General features: G+C 47.8%; 1 protein-coding gene and 1 long non-coding RNA gene across 3 annotated transcripts in view; both read left to right on the top strand.

The window, feature by feature from the left end:
• The window catches only part of LOC118376219 (acetyl-coenzyme A synthetase, cytoplasmic-like), a 78180-nt gene that overhangs the window by 6655 nt on the left and 52300 nt on the right, over positions 1 to 19225 (top strand). Inside the window, exons 3-6 of the mRNA XM_052462910.1 lie at positions 1582 to 1673; positions 1822 to 1925; positions 13462 to 13534; positions 18516 to 18591. Coding sequence (XP_052318870.1) covers positions 1582 to 1673; positions 1822 to 1925; positions 13462 to 13534; positions 18516 to 18591 — 345 coding nt within the window. The remainder of the gene's footprint in view (positions 1 to 1581; positions 1674 to 1821; positions 1926 to 13461; positions 13535 to 18515; positions 18592 to 19225) is intronic.
• Positions 3768 to 5195, top strand: LOC127907522 (uncharacterized). 2 transcript variants are annotated; one of them, XR_008064719.1, is made up of 3 exons: positions 3768 to 3949; positions 4310 to 4367; positions 4701 to 5195. It is a non-coding gene; the product is annotated as an uncharacterized LOC127907522 (long non-coding RNA). The 2 variants fall into 2 exon arrangements; XR_008064720.1 differs by lacking the exon at positions 3768 to 3949 and adding an exon at positions 3975 to 4189 and having other exon boundaries at positions 4701 to 5190.

Below are 19225 nucleotides of genomic sequence, written 5' to 3'. Positions count from 1 at the left end.
ATCAGTCAGCCTCTTCATCATGTCATGTTAGGTGTTACAGTCCTCTTCATCATGTCATGTTAGGTGTTACAGTCAGCCTCTTCATCAGTCAGCCTCTTCATCAGTCAGCCTCTTCATCATGCCATGTTAGGTGTTACAGTCAGCCTCTTCATCAGTCAGCCTCTTCATCAGTCAGCCTCTTCATCATGCCATGTTAGGTGTTACAGTCAGCCTCTTCATCAGTCAGCCTCTTCATCATGTCATGTTAGGTGTTACAGTCAGCCTCTTCATCAGTCAGCCTCTTCATCAGTCAGCCCCTTCATCATGCCATGTTAGGTGTTACAGTCAGCCTCTTCATCAGTCAGCCTCTTCATCAGTCAGCCCCTTCATCATGCCATGGTAGGTGTTACAGTCCTCTTCATCAGTCAGCCTCTTCATCAGTCAGCCTCTTCATCATGTCATGTTAGGTGTTACAGTCAGCCTCTTCATCAGTCAGCCTCTTCATCAGCAGCCTCTTCATCATGCCATGTTAGGTGTTACAGTCAGCCTCTTCATCAGTCAGCCTCTTCATCAGTCAGCCTCTTCATCATGTCATGTTAGGTGTTACAGTCAGCCTCTTCATCAGTCAGCCTCTTCATCAGTCAGCCCCTTCATCATGCCATGTTAGGTGTTACAGTCAGCCTCTTCATCAGTCAGCCTCTTCATCAGTCAGCCTCTTCATCAGTCAGCCTCTTCATCATGCCATGTTAGGTGTTACAGTCAGCCTCTTCATCAGTCAGCCTCTTCATCATGTCATGTTAGGTGTTACAGTCAGCCTCTTCATCAGTCAGCCTCTTCATCAGTCAGCCTCTTCATCATGTCATGTTAGGTGTTACAGTCCTCTTCATCAGTCAGCCTCTTCATCAGTCAGCCTCTTCATCATGCCATGTTAGGTGTTACAGTCAGCCTCTTCATCAGTCAGCCTCTTCATCATGCCATGTTAGGTGTTACAGTCCTCTTCATCATGCCATGTTAGGTGTTACAGTCAGCCTCTTCATCAGTCAGCCTCTTCATCATGTCATGTTAGGTGTTACAGTCAGCCTCTTCATCAGTCAGCCTCTTCATCAGTCAGCCTCTTCATCAGTCAGCCTCTTCATCAGTCAGCCTCTTCATCATGCCATGTTAGGTGTTACAGTCCTCTTCATCATGTCTGTCTGTCTGTCTGTCTGTCTGTCTGTCTGTCTGTCTGTCTGTCTGTCTGTCTGCTGATTGGAAACAACAGAATGTGTTGCAATATTTTGATTGTGTTAACATAGGGGGTAAGGTAGCCTAACCGACAGGTCTTTGTTCCAAATCCCCGACCCAGGAGAAAAAAATGCTGATGTGCCCTTGAGCAAGGCACTTAACCCTAGTTGCTCTGGATAAGAGAGTCTGCTAAAAGTAAGTGTGAAGACTGGAAATCGGTGAAATGACCGTATCAAACTGACTATGAGCCCACATGCATCTCAGGTCAGCTCACTGATACAACACTTTCTGTTACAGATGCCGTATGAACTAAATGGTCCAATCAGAAGTAACCTATTTGGATGATTTGCATAATAATGTTTCATGTCTGTTCTCCAGGGAGGGGAACTCACCTGATCACCACATGGCCATCACCTACAGTCAGCTGCTGGGGCAGGTGTGCAGGTGTGCCAATGTTCTGAAGCAGATGGGTAAGACCAAAACGTCTGGCTCTTTCAAAGACGGGGGGTTCAGTAATAAGTGCCAAAGACACACACACACCATTTGACATGAGTTTTGGATACTCAGATTCCATAATATTTCTTCCACCTTTTTGTCTTCTGGCGTGTGTGTTAACAGGAGTGAGGAAGGGAGACAGGGTGGCCATCTACCTCCCTATGATTCCAGAGCTGGTGTACACCATGCTGGCCTGCACCAGGATAGGAGCGGTCCACTCCATCGTGGTCAGTGCAGGGATTGACATTAAGGGTTGCTCTAGGAAGTCAAAATCAGCAGACGACTGTTCTGTAAACACTGGCCACAGAGTCTATCAGGAAGTCAAATCAGCAGACAACTGTTCTGTAAACACTGGCCACAGAGTCTATCAGGAAGTCAAATCAAAAGGCAGTGAGTGTTAAGCTTCTACAGAATCACAGTGTTCTAGATAATCACAGCGTTCTAGATAATCACAGTGTTCTAGAGAATCACAGTGTTCTAGATAATCACAGTGTTCTAGATAATCACAGTTTTCTAGAGAATCACAGTGTTAGAGAGAATCACAGTGTTCTAGAGAATCACAGTGTTAGAGAGAATCACAACTTTCTAGAGAATCACAGTGTTCTAGAGAATCACAGTGTTAGAGAGACTCACGGTGTTCTAGAGAATCACAGTGTTAGAGAGAATCACAGTGTTCTAGAGAATCACAGTGTTCTAGAGAATCACAGTGTTCTAGAGAATCACAGTGTTCTAGAGAATCACAGTGTTCGAGAGAATCACAGTGTTCTAGAGAATCACAGTGTTCTAGAGAATCACAGTGTTTTAGAGAATCACAGTGTTAGAGAGACTCACGGTGTTCTAGAGAATCACAGTGTTAGAGAGAATCACAGTGTTCTAGAGAATCACAGTGTTCTAGAGAATCACAGTGTTTGAGAGAATCACAGTGTTCTAGAGAATCACAGTGTTCTAGAAAATCACAGTGTTCTAGAGAATCACAGTGTTAGAGAGAATCACAGTGTTAGAGAGAATCACAGTGTTCTAGAGAATCACAGTGTTAGAGAGAATCACAGTGTTCTAGAGAATCACAGTGTTAGAGAGAATCACAGTGTTAGAGAGATTCACGGTGTTCTAGAGAATCACAGTGTTAGAGAGAATCACAGTGTTAGAGAGATTCACGGTGTTAGAGAGAATCACAAGTTTCTAGAGAATCACAGTGTTCTAGAGAATCACAGTGTTCTAGAGAATCACAGTGTTAGAGAGAATCACAGTGTTCTAGAGAATCACAGTGTTCGAGAGAATCACAGTGTTCTAGAGAATCACAGTGTTCGAGAGAATCACAGTGTTCTAGAGAATCACAGTGTTCTAGAGAATCACAGTGTTCTAGAGAATCACAGTGTTTTAGAGAATCACAGTGTTCTAGAGAATCACAGTGTTCTAGAGAATCACAGTGTTAGAGAGAATCACAGTGTTAGAGAATCACAGTGTTAGAGAATCACAGTGTTAGAGAGAATCACAGTGTTAGAGAGAATCACAGTGTTCTAGAGAATCACAGTGTTCTAGAGAATCACAGTGTTCGAGAGAATCACAGTGTTCGAGAGAATCACAGTGTTCGAGAGAATCACAGTGTTCTAGAGAATCACAGTGTTCTAGAGAATCACAGTGTTCTAGAGAATCACAGTGTTTGAGAGAATCACAGTGTTCTAGAGAATCACAGTGTTAGAGAGAATCACAGTGTTAGAGAGAATCACAGTGTTAGAGAGAATCACAGTGTTCTAGAGAATCACAGTGTTCTAGAGAATCACAGTGTTCTAGAGAATCACAGTGTTCGAGAGAATCACAGTGTTCGAGAGAATCACAGTGTTCGAGAGAATCACAGTGTTCTAGAGAATCACAGTGTTTTAGGTCAGGAATCTGATTGGGCCACTCCAGAAGTGCAGGACTCTGATTGGGCCACTCCAGAAGTCCAGGACTCTGACTGGACCACTCCAGAAGGTCAGGACTCTGACTGGGCCACTCCAGAAGGTCAGGACTCTGACTGGACCACTCAGAAGGTCAGGACTCTGACTGGGCCACTCCAGGTTGGTCAGGACTCTGACTGGGCCACTCAGGTTGAGGTCAGGACTCTGACTGGGCCACTCAGGTTGAGGTCAGGACTCTGACTGGGCCACTCAGGTTGAGGTCAGGACTCTGACTGGGCCACTCAGGTTGAGGTCAGGACTCTGACTGGGCCACTCAGGTTGAGGTCAGGACTCTGACTGGGCCACTCCAGAAGGTCAGGACTGACTGGGCCACTCAGGTTGAGGTCAGGACTCTGACTGGGCCACTCCAGAAGGTCAGGAATCTGACTGGGCCACTCCAGAAGGTCAGGAATCTGATTGGGCCACTCCAGAAGTACAGGACTCTGACTGGACCACTCCAGAAGGTCAGGACTCTGACTGGGCCACTCCAGAAGGTCAGGACTCTGACTGGGCCACTCCAGAAGGTCAGGACTCTGACTGGGCCACTCCAGAAGGTCAGGACTCTGACTGGACCATTCCAGAAGGTCGGGACTCTGACTGGACCACTCCAGAAGGTCGGGACTCTGACTGGACCACTCCAGAAGGCCAGGACTCTGACTGGACCACTACAGAAGGTCAGGACTCTGACTGGGCCACTCCAGAAGGATATGACTGACTGGGCCACTCCAGAAGGTCAGGACTCTGACTGGACTACTCCAGAAGGTCAGGACTCTGACTGGACCACTCCAGAAGGTCAGGACTCTGACTGGGCCACTCAGGTTGAGGTCAGGACTCTGACTGGGCCACTCAGGTTGAGGTCAGGACTCTGACTGGGCCACTCAGAAGGTCAGGACTGACTGGGCCACTCAGGTTGAGGTCAGGACTCTGACTGGGCCACTCCAGAAGGTCAGGACTCTGACTGGGCCACTCCAGAAGGTCAGGAATCTGACTGGGCCACTCCAGAAGGTCAGGAATCTGATTGGGCCACTCCAGAAGTCCAGGACTCTGACTGGACCACTCCAGAAGGTCAGGACTCTGACTGGGCCACTCCAGAAGGTCAGGACTCTGACTGGGCCACTCCAGAAGGTCAGGACTCTGACTGGACCACTCCAGAAGGTCGGGACTCTGACTGGGCCACTCCAGAAGGTCAGGACTCTGACTGGACCACTCCAGAAGGTCAGGACTCTGACTGGGCCACTCCAGAAGGTCAGGACTGACTGGGCCACTCCAGAAGGTCAGGACTCTGACTGGGCCACTCCAGAAGGTCAGGACTCTGACTGGACCACTCCAGAAGGTCAGGCTTCTGACTGGACCAGTTTAGAAGGTCAGGACTCTGACTGGGCCACTCCAGAAGGTCAGGACTCTGACTGGGCCACTCCAGAAGGTCAGGACTCTTACTGGGCCACTCCAGAAGGTCAGGACTCTGACTGGGCCACTCAGGTTGAGGTCAGGACTCTGACTGGGCCACTCAGGTTGAGGTCAGGACTCTGACTGGGCCACTCAGGTTGAGGTCAGGACTCTGACTGGACTACTCCAGAAGGTCAGGACTCTGACTGGACCACTCTGACTCTCACCTAACTTCTGTTGAGCTTCAATTGGCGGACAGACAGCCTTACATTCTCCTGCAAAATGTCTTGATGAACTTGGGAATTCATTTTTCCGTTGATAATAGCAAGCTGTCCAGACCCTGAGGCAGCAAAGCAGCCCCAAACCCATGATGCTCCCTCCACCAGACTTTACAGTTGGGATGAGGTTTTGATGTTGGTGTGCTGTGCCTTTTTTTCTCCACACATAGTGTTGTGTGTTCCTTCCAAACAACTCAACTTTAGTTTCAACTTTAGTGGAACATCCAGGTGCTCTTTTGCAAACTTCAGATGTGCAGCAATGTTTTTTTTGGACAGCAGTGGCTTCTTCCATGAACACCATTCTTGTTAAGTGTTTTACGAACCGTAGACTCGTCAACAGAGATGTTTGCATCTTCCAGAGATTTCTATATGAAGATTAATAGGGTTCCATTGTGGTTCACTATGTAGGGAATAGGGTTTCATTGTGGTTCACTATGTAGGGAATAGGGTTTCATTATGGTTCACTATGTAGGGAATAGGGTTCCATTGTGGTTCACTATGTAGGGAATAGGGTTTCATTATGGTTCACTATGTAGGGAATAGGGTTCCATTGTGGTTCACTATGTAGGGAATAGGGTTTCATTATGGTTCACTATGTAGGGAATAGGGTTTCATTATGGTTCACTATGTAGGGAATAGGGTTCCATTGTGGTTCACTATGTAGGGAATAGGGTTTCATTATGGTTCACTATGTAAGGAATAGGGTTCCATTGTGGTTCACTATGTAGGGAATAGGGTTTCATTATGGTTCACTATGTAGGGAATAGGGTTCCATTGTGGTTCACTATGTAGGGAATAGGGTTTCATTATGGTTCACTATTTAGGGAATAGGGTGCCATTATGGTTCACTATGTAGGGAATAGGGTGCCATTATGGTTCACTATGTAGGGAATAGGGTGCCATTATGGTTCACTATGTAGGGAATAGGGTGCCATTATGGTTCACTATGTAGGGAATAGGGTTCCATTATGGTTCACTATGTAGGGAATAGGGTGCCATTATGGTTCACTATGTAGGGAATAGGGTACCATTATGGTTCACTATGTAGGGAATAGGGTTCCATTATGGTTCACAATGTAGGGAATAGGGTGCCATTATGGTTCACTATGTAGGGAATAGGGTGCCATTATGGTCCACTATGTAGGGAATAGGGTGCCATTATGGTTCACTATGTAGGGAATAGGGTTCCATTGTGGTTCACTATGTAGGGAATAGGGTTTCATTATGGTTCACTATGTAGGGAATAGGGTTCCATTATGGTTCACTATGTAGGGAATAGGGTGCCATTATGGTTCACTATGTAGGGAATAGGGTGCCATTATGGTTCACTATGTAGGGAATAGGGTGCCATTATGGTTCACTATGTAGGGAATAGGGTTCCATTATGGTTCACTATGTAGGGAATAGGGTGCCATTATGGTTCACTATGTAGGGAATAGGGTTTCATTATGGTTCACTATGTAGGGAATAGGGTTCCATTATGGTTCACTATGTAGGGAATAGGGTGCCATTATGGTTCACTATGTAGGGAATAGGGTTCCATTATGGTTCACTATGTAGGGAATAGGGTGCCATTATGGTTCACTATGTAGGGAATAGGGTTCCATTATGGTTCACTATGTAGGGAATAGGGTTCCATTATGGTTCACTATGTAGGGAATAGGGTTCCATTATGGTTCACTATGTAGGGAATAGGGTTCCATTATGGTTCACTATGTAGGGAATAGGGTGCCATTATGGTTCACTATGTAGGGAATAGGGTGCCATTATGGTTCACTATGTAGCCCAGGGTGGGTTTAAACAGACAAACCAGGCTAGTCCTTCTCCAGCCCAGGGTGGGTTTAAACAGACAAACCAGGCTAGTCCTTCTCCAGCCCAGGGTGGGTTTAAACAGACAAACCAGGCTAGTCCTTCTCCAGCCCAGGGTGGGTTTAAACAGACAAACCAGGCCAGTCCTTCTCCAGCCCAGGGTGGGTTTAAATATGGGCCAAGCACACTATAACTGTCAGCATGGGATTTGGGCCAGCGATATAGTAAGCATACAATAATTTCACTAGCCTGCCGAGCCAGACAGGATTTCAGTCGTAACCTTGAGACTCATGAAAAGGTTATAGTGTGTGTATAGCGCTGCAGTGTCTGGATTCATAAATACCCCACATCTGGGTCGTCCCAAGGTACATTTTTATTATGCATGCAGGGGCTGTTTTTGGCCCGCTGAAATATAGTGACTGCATTTCTGTTGGATCATTGTTTTATGATACTTTGTTTAAAGTTTCATGAACGTGACATTACATTTAAATTACAGAGATAGTTTGGTTATTGCAGTGTCAGTACCTCTATCCTGGGGTATCCTGGCTCTATCCTGGGGTATCCTGCGGTATCCTGTCCTATATCCTGGGGTATCCTGCTCTCTATCCTGGGGTATCCTGGCTCTATCCTGGCTCTATCCTGGCTCTATCCTGGCTCTATCCTGGGGTATCCTGGGGTATCCTGCTCTCTATCCTGGGGTATCCTGGCTCTATCCTGGCTCTATCCTGGCTCTATCCTGGGGTATCCTGGGGTATCCTGTCCTATATCCTGGGGTATCCTGCTCTCTATCCTGGGGTATCCTGGCTCTATCCTGGGGTATCCTGGGGTATCCTGGGGTATCCTGTTCTATATCCTGGGGTATCCTGCTCTCTATCCTGGGGTATCCTGGCTCTATCCTGGGGTATCCTGGCTCTATCCTGGCTCTATCCTGGGGTATCCTGGCTCTATCCTGGGGTATCCTGGCTCTATCCTGGGGTATCCTGGCTCTACCCTGGCTCTATTCTGGGGTATCCTGGCTCTATCCTGGGGTATCCTGGCTCTATCCTGGCTCTATCCTGGGGTATCCTGGCTCTATCCTGGCTCTATCCTGGGGTATCCTGGCTCTATCCTGGCTCTATCCTGGGGTATCCTGGCTCTATCCGGGGTATCCTGGGGTATCCTGGGGTAACCTGGCTCTATCCTGGGGTATCCTGGCACTATCCTGGCTCTATCCTGGGGTATCCTGGCTCTATCCTGGGGTATCCTGGCTCTATCCTGGCTCTATCCTGGGGTATCCTGCTCTCTATCCTGGGGTATCCTGGCTCTATCCTGGGGTATCCTGGGGTATCCTGTCCTATATCCTGGGGTATCCTGGCTCTATCCTGGGGTATCCTGGGGTATCCTGTCCTATATCCTGGCTCTATCCTGGCTCTATCCTGGGGTATCCTGGGGTATCCTGGGGTATCCTGGGGTATCCTGTTCTATATCCTGGGGTATCCTGCTCTCTATCCTGGGGTATCCTGGCTCTATCCTGGCTCTATCCTGGGGTATCCTGGCTCTATCCTGGGGTATCCTGGCTCTATCCTGGGGTATCCTGGCTCTATCCTGGCTCTATCCTGGGGTATCCTGGCTCTATCCTGGCTCCATCCTGGGGTATCCTGGCTCTATCCGGGGGTATCCTGGGGTATCCTGGCTCTATCCTGGGGTATCCTGGCACTATCCTGGCTCTATCCTGGGGTATCCTGGCTCTATCCTGGGGTATCCTGGCTCTATCCTGGGTATCCTGGCTATACCCTGGCTCTATTCTGGGGTATCCTGGCTCTATCCTGGGGTATCCTGGCTATACCCTGGCTCTATTCTGGGGTATCCTGGCTCTATCCTGGGGTATCCTGGCTCTATCCTGGCTCTATCCTGGGGTATCCTGGCTCTATCCTGGCTCTATCCTGGGGTATCCTGGCTCTATCCTGGCTCTATCCTGGGGTATCCTGGCTCTATCCTGGCTCTATCCTGGGGTATCCTGGCTCTATCCTGGCTCTATCCTGGGTATCCTGGCTCTATCCTGGCTCCGTCCTGGGGTATCCTGGCTCTATCCGGGGGTATCCTGGGGTATCCTGTGGTATCCTGGCTCTATCCTGGGGTATCCTGGCACTATCCTGGCTCTATCCTGGGGTATCCTGGCTCTATCCGGGCTCTATCCTGCGGTATCCTGGCTCTATCCTGGCTCTATCCTGGGGTATCCTGGCTCTATCCTGGCTCTATCCTGGGTATCCTGGCTCTATCCTGGCTCCGTCCTGGGGTATCCTGGCTCTATCCGGGGGTATCCTGGGGTATCCTGTGGTATCCTGTCTCTATCCTGGGGTATCCTGGCACTATCCTGGCTCTATCCTGGGGTATCCTGGCTCTATCCTGGGGTATCCTGGCTCTATCCTGGCTCTATCCTGGGTATCCTGGCTCTATCCTGGCTCCGTCCTGGGGTATCCTGGCTCTATCCGGGGGTATCCTGGGGTATCCTGTGGTATCCTGGCTCTATCCTGGGGTATCCTGGCACTATCCTGGCTCTATCCTGGGGTATCCTGGCTCTATCCTGGGGTATCCTGGCTCTATCCTGGCTCTATCCTGGGGTATCCTGGCTCTATCCTGGGGTATCCTGGCTCTACCCTGGCTCTATCCTGGGGTATCCTGTTCTCTATCCTGGGGCATCCTGTTCTCTATCCTGGGTTATCCTGGCTCTATCCTGGGGCATCCTGTTCTCTATCCTGGGGTATCCTGTTCTCTATCCTGGGGCATCCTGTTCTCTATCCTGGGGCATCCTGTTCTCTATCCTGGGGTATCCTGGGGTATCCTGGCTCCATCCTGGGGTATCCTGTTCTCTATCCTGGGGGTATCCTGGCTCTATCCTGGGGCATCCTGTTTTCTATCCTGGGGTATCCTGTTCTCTATCCTGGGGTATCCTGGCTCTATCCTGGGGCATCCTGTTCTCTATCCTGGGGTATCCTGTTCTCTATCCTGGGGTATCCTGGCTCTATCCTGGGGCATCCTGTTCTCTATCCTGGGGTATCCTGTTCTCTATCCTGGGGTATCCTGTTCTCTATCCTGGGGCATCCTGTTCTCTATCCTGGGGTATCCTGGGGTATCCTGGCTCCATCCTGGGGTATCCTGGCTCCATCCTGGGGTATCCTGTTCTATATCCTGGGGTATCCTGTTCTATATCCTGGGGTATCCTTTTCTCTATCCTGGGGTATCCTGTTCTCTATCCTGGGGCATCCTGGGTATCCTGTTCTCTATCCTGGGTATCCTGTTCTCTATCCTGGGGTATCCTGTTCTCTATCCTGGGTATCCTGTTCTCTATCCTGGGGTATCCTGTTCTCTATCCTGGGGTATCCTGTTCTCTATCCTGGGGTATCCTGGCTCCATCCTGGGGTATCCTGTTCTCTATCCTGGGGTATCCTGGCTCCATCCTGGGGTATCCTGTTCTCTATCCTGGGGTATCCTGTTCTCTATCCTGGGGTATCCTGGCTCCATCCTGGGGTATCCTGTTCTCTATCCTGGGGTATCCTGGCTCCATCCTGGGGTATCCTGTTCTCTATCCTGGGGTATCCTGGCTCCATCCTGGGGTATCCTGGCTCCATCCTGGGGTATCCTGTTCTATATCCTGGGGTATCCTGTTCTCTATCCTGGGGTATCCTGGCTCCATCCTGGGGTATCCTGGCTCCATCCTGGGGTATCCTGGCTCCATCCTGGGGTATCATTTTCTCTATCCTGGGGTATCCTGTTCTCTATCCTGGGGTATCCTGTCTCCATCCTGGGGTATCCTGGCTCCATCCTGGGGTATCCTTTTCTCTATCCTGGGGTATCCTGTTCTCTATCCTGGGGTATCCTGTTCTCTATCCTGGGGTATCCTGGCTCTATCCGGGGGTATCCTGGGGTATCCTGTGGTATCCTGTCTCTATCTTGGGGTATCCTGGCACTATCCTGGCTCTATCCTGGGGTATCCTGGCTCTATCCTGGGGTATCCTGGCTCTATCCTGGCTCTATCCTGGGTATCCTGGCTCTATCCTGGGGTATCCTGGCTCTATCCGGGGTATCCTGGGGTATCCTGTGGTATCCTGGCTCTATCCTGGGGTATCCTGGCACTATCCTGGCTCTATCCTGGGGTATCCTGGCTCTATCCTGGCTCTATCCTGGCTATCCTGGCTCTATCCTGGGGTATCCTGGCTCTATCCTGGCTCTATCCTGGCTCTATCCTGGCTCTATCCTGGGGTATCCTGTTCTCTATCCTGGGGCATCCTGTTCTCTATCCTGGGTTATCCTGGCTCTATCCTGGGGCATCCTGTTCTCTATCCTGGGGTATCCTGTTCTCTATCCTGGGGCATCCTGTTCTCTATCCTGGGGCATCCTGTTCTCTATCCTGGGGTATCCTGGGGTATCCTGGCTCCATCCTGGGGTATCCTGTTCTCTATCCTGGGGTATCCTGGCTCTATCCTGGGGCATCCTGTTTTCTATCCTGGGGTATCCTGTTCTCTATCCTGGGGTATCCTGGCTCTATCCTGGGGCATCCTGTTCTCTATCCTGGGGTATCCTGTTCTCTATCCTGGGGTATCCTGGCTCTATCCTGGGGCATCCTGTTCTCTATCCTGGGGTATCCTGTTCTCTAACCTGGGGTATCCTGTTCTCTATCCTGGGGTATCCTGTTCTCTATCCTGGGGTATCCTGGGGTATCCTGGCTCCTTCCTGGGGTATCCTGGCTCCATCCTGGGGTATCCTGTTCTATATCCTGGGGTATCCTGTTCTATATCCTGGGGTATCCTTTTCTCTATCCTGGGGTATCCTGTTCTCTATCCTGGGGCATCCTGGGTATCCTGTTCTCTATCCTGGGTATCCTGTTCTCTATCCTGGGGTATCCTGTTCTCTATCCTGGGTATCCTGTTCTCTATCCTGGGGTATCCTGTTCTCTATCCTGGGGTATCCTGTTCTCTATCCTGGGGTATCCTGGCTCCATCCTGGGGTATCCTGTTCTCTATCCTGGGGTATCCTGGCTCCATCCTGGGGTATCCTGTTCTCTATCCTGGGGTATCCTGTTCTCTATCCTGGGGTATCCTGGCTCCATCCTGGGGTATCCTGTTCTCTATCCTGGGGTATCCTGGCTCCATCCTGGGGTATCCTGTTCTCTATCCTGGGGTATCCTGGCTCCATCCTGGGGTATCCTGGCTCCATCCTGGGGTATCCTGTTCTATATCCTGGGGTATCCTGTTCTCTATCCTGGGGTATCCTGGCTCCATCCTGGGGTATCCTGGCTCCATCCTGGGGTATCCTTTTCTCTATCCTGGGGTATCCTGTTCTCTATCCTGGGGTATCCTGTCTCCATTCTGGGGTATCCTGGCTCCATCCTGGGGTATCCTTTTCTCTATCCTGGGGTATCCTGTTCTCTATCCTGGGGTATCCTGTTCTCTATCCTGGGGTATCCTGGCTCCATCCTGGGGTATCCTGTTCTCTATCCTGGGGTATCCTGGCTCTATCCTGGGGTATCCTGGCTCCATCCTGGGGTATCCTGGCTCCATCCTGGGGTATCCTGTTCTCTATCCTGGGGTATCCTGGCTCTATCCTGGGGTATCCTGGCTCCATCCTGGGGTATCCTGGCTCCATCCTGGGGTATCCTGGCTCCATCCTGGGTATCCTGTTCTCTATCCTGGGTATCCTGTTCTCTTATCCTGGGGTATCCTGTTCTCTATCCTGGGGCATTCTGTTCTATATCCTGGCTGTATTGCTTTGTCTCATTTAGTTTGGATTTGACACATTCTAGATATAAGTAGTTTTGTAAAACCCTTCTGCTTAGCACCAGTAAAGGTATCGATCCAGAGTCCATTGAGTCCTGAAACAATTTACTATAAATTGAGTACTCTGAATAATCTCAGCGGAAGTTATGTATGACAGATTTAAAATGCCAAGCTGAGTATCTCTCTGCCCCTGTGAACTATCAACCTTGTCCCCTACACAAGTGCCAGTTTGTAGAGGATCAGCCCCCCCACCAACCTGGTCCCAGAATAATATAGACTCTAGCCAACTCCTTTAACTACAGTTTTTACTGAGGAATTGACTAAAACAGATTGAGAAACTAGCCAGCAACATCAGATACTTAAAAAAAAAAAAAATTATATCAAGGGTATGAACAATAACTATCAATCACAATGTTCTGTTAAAGGACTCATACATGTTGGCTTCCTGGTCTATTATAAAACCTCACTGAGCTGACCTGCTGTGGTGTGTGTGTGTGTGTGTGTGTGTGTGTGTGTGTGTGTGTGTGTGTGTGTGTGTGTGTGTGTGTGTGTGTGTGTGTGTGTGTGTGTGTGTGTGTGTGTGTGTGTGTGTGTGTGTAGTTTGCAGGCTTCTCCTCTGAGTCTCTGTGTGAGAGGATCCTGGATTCCCAGTGCAGTATCCTGGTGACTGCAGGTAAGATAGTGTGGCTACCGGCCCAATAAAATGACCCCATTCAGTATGACGTGGCTAATGCCCAATAAAATTACCCCATTCAGTATGACGTGGCAAATGCCCAATAAAATTACCCCATTCAGTATGACGTGGCAAATGGCCAATAAAATGACCCCATTCAGTATGACGTGGCTAAATGCCCAATAAAATGACCCCATTCAGTATGACGTGGCTAATGCCCAATAAAATGACCCCATTCAGTATGACGTGGCTAAATAAAATGACACCATTCAGTATGACGTGGCTAATGCCCAATAAAATTACCCCATTCAGTATGACGTGGCAAATGGCCAATAAAATGACACCATTCAGTATGACGTGGCTAATGCCCAATAAAATGACCCCATTCAGTATGACGTGGCTAATGCCCAATAAAATGACACCATTCAGTATGACGTGGCTAATGCCCAATAAAATGACACCATTCAGTATGACGTGGCTAATGCCCAATAAAATTACCCCATTCAGTATGACGTGGCAAATGCCCAATAAAATGACCCCATTCAGTATGACGTGGCTAATGCCCAATAAAATGACCCCATTCAGTATGACGTGGCAAATGCCCAATAAAATGACCCCATTCAGTATGACGTGGCTAATGGCCAATAAAATGACACCATTCAGTATGACGTGGCTAATGCCCAATAAAATTACCCCATTCAGTATGACGTGGCAAATGGCCAATAAAATGACACCATTCAGTATGACGTGGCTAATGCCCAATAAAATGACCCCATTCAGTATGACGTGGCAAATGGCCAATAAAATGACACCATTCAGTATGACGTGGCAAATGGCCAATAAAATGACCCCATTCAGTATGACGTGGCAAATGCCCAATAAAATGACCCCATTCAGTATGACGTGGCTAATGCCCAATAAAATGACCCCATTCAGTATGACGTGGCTAATGGCCAATAAAATGACACCATTCAGTATGACGTGGCTAATGCCCAATAAAATTACCCCATTCAGTATGACGTGGCAAATGGCCAATAAAATGACACCATTCAGTATGACGTGGCTAATGCCCAATAAAATGACACCATTCAGTATGACGTGGCTAATGCCCAATAAAATTACCCCATTCAGTATGACGTGGCAAATGGCCAATAAAATGACCCCATTCAGTATGACGTGGCTAATGCCCAATAAAATGACCCCATTCAGTATGACGTGGCTAATGCCCAATAAAATGACCCCATTCAGTATGACGTGGCTAATGGCCAATAAAATGACACCATTCAGTATGACGTGGCTAATGCCCAATAAAATTACCCCATTCAGTATGACGTGGCAAATGGCCAATAAAATGACACCATTCAGTATGACGTGGCTAATGCCCAATAAAATGACCCCATTCAGTATGACGTGGCAAATGGCCAATAAAATGACACCATTCAGTATGACGTGGCAAATGGCCAATAAAATGACCCCATTCAGTATGACGTGGCAAATGCCCAATAAAATGACCCCATTCAGTATGACGTGGCTAATGCCCAATAAAATGACCCCATTCAGTATGACGTGGCTAATGGCCAATAAAATGACACCATTCAGTATGACGTGGCTAATGCCCAATAAAATTACCCCATTCAGTATGACGTGGCAAATGGCCAATAAAATGACACCATTCAGTATGACGTGGCTAATGCCCAATAAAATGACCCCATTCAGTATGACGTGGCAAATGGCCAATAAAATGACACCATTCAGTATGACGTGGCAAATGGCCAATAAAATGACCCCATTCAGTATGACGTGGCAAATGCCCAATAAAATGACCCCATTCAGTATGACGTGGCTAATGCCCAATAAAATGACCCCATTCAGTATGACGTGGCTAATGGCCAATAAAATGACACCATTCAGTATGACGTGGCTAATGCCCAATAAAATTACCCCATTCAGTATGACGTGGCAAATGGCCAATAAAATGACACCATTCAGTATGACGTGGCTAATGCCCAATAAAATGACACCATTCAGTATGACGTGGCTAATGCCCAATAAAATTACCCCATTCAGTATGACGTGGCAAATGGCCAATAAAATGACCCCATTCAGTATGACGTGGCTAATGCCCAATAAAATGACCCCATTCAGTATGACGTGGCTAATGCCCAATAAAATGACCCCATTCAGTATGACGTGGCTAATGGCCAATAAAATGACACCATTCAGTATGACGTGGCTAATGCCCAATAAAATTACCCCATTCAGTATGACGTGGCAAATGGCCAATAAAATGACACCATTCAGTATGACGTGGCTAATGCCCAATAAAATGACCCCATTCAGTATGACGTGGCAAATGGCCAATAAAATGACACCATTCAGTATGACGTGGCAAATGGCCAATAAAATGACCCCATTCAGTATGACGTGGCTAATGCCCAATAAAATGACCCCATTCAGTATGACGTGGCAAATGGCCAATAAAATGACACCATTCAGTATGACGTGGCTAATGCCCAATAAAATGACCCCATTCAGTATGACGTGGCAAATGGCCAATAAAATGACACCATTCAGTATGACGTGGCAAATGGCCAATAAAATGACACCATTCAGTATGACGTGGCAAATGGCCAATAAAATGACACCATTCAGTATGACGTGGCAAATGGCCAATAAAATGACCCCATTCAGTATGACGTGGCTAATGCCCAATAAAATGACCCCATTCAGTATGACGTGGCAAATGGCCAATAAAATGACCCCATTCAGTATGACGTGGCTAATGCCCAATAAAATGACCCCATTCAGTATGACGTGGCAAATGGCCAATAAAATGACACCATTCAGTATGACGTGGCTAATGGCCAATAAAATGACACCATTCAGTATGACGTGGCTAATGGCCAATAAAATGACACCATTCAGTATGACGTGGCTAATGGCCAATAAAATGACACCATTCAGTATGACGTGGCTAATGCCCAATAAAATGACACCATTCAGTATGACGTGGCTACCGGCCCAATAAAATGACACCATTCAGTATGACGTGGCTAATGGCCAATAAAATGACACCATTCAGTATGACGTGGCTAATGGCCAATAAAATTACCCCATTCAGTATGACGTGGCAAATGGCCAATAAAATGACACCATTCAGTATGACGTGGCTAATGCCCAATAAAATGACCCCATTCAGTATGACGTGGCAAATGGCCAATAAAATGACACCATTCAGTATGACGTGGCAAATGGCCAATAAAATGACCCCATTCAGTATGACGTGGCAAATGCCCAATAAAATGACCCCATTCAGTATGACGTGGCTAATGCCCAATAAAATGACCCCATTCAGTATGACGTGGCTAATGGCCAATAAAATGACACCATTCAGTATGACGTGGCTAATGCCCAATAAAATTACCCCATTCAGTATGACGTGGCAAATGGCCAATAAAATGACACCATTCAGTATGACGTGGCTAATGCCCAATAAAATGACCCCATTCAGTATGACGTGGCAAATGGCCAATAAAATGACACCATTCAGTATGACGTGGCAAATGGCCAATAAAATGACCCCATTCAGTATGACGTGGCAAATGCCCAATAAAATGACCCCATTCAGTATGACGTGGCTAATGCCCAATAAAATGACCCCATTCAGTATGACGTGGCTAATGGCCAATAAAATGACACCATTCAGTATGACGTGGCTAATGGCCAATAAAATGACACCATTCAGTATGACGTGGCTAATGGCCAATAAAATGACACCATTCAGTATGACGTGGCTAATGGCCCAATAAAATGACACCATTCAGTATGACGTGGCTAATGGCCAATAAAATGACACCATTCAGTATGACGTGGCTAATGGCCAATAAAATGACACCATTCAGTATGACGTGGCTAATGCCCAATAAAATTACCCCATTCAGTATGACGTGGCAAATGGCCAATAAAATGACACCATTCAGTATGACGTGGCTAATGCCCAATAAATGACACCATTCAGTATGACGTGGCTAATGCCCAATAAAATTACCCCATTCAGTATGACGTGGCAAATGGCCAATAAAATGACCCCATTCAGTATGACGTGGCTAATGCCCAATAAAATGACCCCATTCAGTATGACGTGGCTAATGCCCAATAAAATGACCCCATTCAGTATGACGTGGCTAATGGCCAATAAAATGACACCATTCAGTATGACGTGGCTAATGCCCAATAAAATTACCCCATTCAGTATGACGTGGCAAATGGCCAATAAAATGACACCATTCAGTATGACGTGGCTAATGCCCAATAAAATGACCCCATTCAGTATGACGTGGCTACCGGCCCAATAAAATGACACCATTCAGTATGACGTGGCTACCGGCCCAATAAAATGACACCATTCAGTATGACGTGGCTAATGGCCAATAAAATGACACCATTCAGTATGACGTGGCTAATGGCCAATAAAATGACACCATTCAGTATGACGTGGCTAATGGCCAATAAAATGACACCATTCAGTATGACGTGGCTACCGGCCCAATAAAATGACACCATTCAGTACGAGGTGGCTACCGGCCAATCAAATGTGGACTTTAGACTCTTGCTAGGCAATATCCTGGTGTGGTCAGTGTCATCTGTTATCAGAAGTTGTAAAGTAATTACATGTTGGCTTGGGTCTCTCCCCTCCTTCCCCTATTTCTCTCTCTCTCCCCCCCCCCCCTCTCTCTCTCTCTCTCTCTCTCTCTCTCTCTCTCTCTCTCTCTCTCTCTCCTCCCCCTCTCTATCTCTCTCCCCCCTCTCTCTCTCTTCCCCCCCTCTTTCTCTCCCCCTCTTCCCCCTCTCTCTCTTTATCTCTCTCTTCCCCCTCTATCTCCCCCCCTCTCTCTCCCCCTCTCTCTCTCCCTCCCCCCTCTCTCTCCCTTTTTCTCTCTCTTTCTCTCTCCCCCCTCTCCCTCCCTACCTCTCGCTCCAGATGGTGTACACAGAGGGGAGAAATGGATCAACCTGAAGCAGATAGCAGATGAAGCTCTGGAAAAGTGCAAGGAGAAGTAAGTTGTCGTGTTTACAGTGTTATCGTCTATCATCTGGTCATGATTATAGCTCTATTCTCCTCTCTCAATTCAATTCAAGGGGCAAGTGAGGTATACACAAAGGCCTCTCTCTCTCTCTGTCTCTGTCTCTGTCTCTGTCTCTGTCTCTGTCTCTCTCTCTCTCTCTCTCTCTCTCTCTCTGTCTCTCTCTGTCTCTCTCTCTCTCTCTCTCTCTCTCTCTCTGTGTCTCTCTCTCTCTCTCTCTGTGTGTCTCTCTGTCTCTCTCTGTCTCTCTCTCTCTCTCTCTCTCTGTCTCTCTCTCTGTCTCTCTCTCTGTCTCTCTCTTTCTTCTCTTTCTCCTCTCTGTCTCTCTCCCTCTCTGTCTCTCTCTCTTTCTTTCTTTCTTTCTTTCTCTCTCTCTCTCTCTCTCTCTCTCTCTCTCTCTCTCTCTCTGTCTCTCTCTCTCTCTCTCTCTGTCTCTCTGTCTCTCTCTCTCTCTGTCTCTCTCTGTCTCTCTCTCTCTCTCTCTGTCTCTCTCTCTCTCTCTCTCTGTCTCTCTCTCTGTCTCTGTCTCTCTGTCTCTCTCTCTCTTTCTTTCTTTCTCTGTCTCTTTCTCTCTCTCTCTCTCTCTCTCTCTCTCTCTCTCTCTCTC

Source organism: Oncorhynchus keta, chromosome 15 (genome assembly GCF_023373465.1).
Source record: "Oncorhynchus keta strain PuntledgeMale-10-30-2019 chromosome 15, Oket_V2, whole genome shotgun sequence".
In the NCBI taxonomy this organism is placed as follows: Eukaryota; Metazoa; Chordata; class Actinopteri; order Salmoniformes; family Salmonidae; genus Oncorhynchus; species Oncorhynchus keta.
Note: the sequence above shows the minus strand (reverse complement) of the source record. Positions and strands in the feature narration are given on the sequence as shown.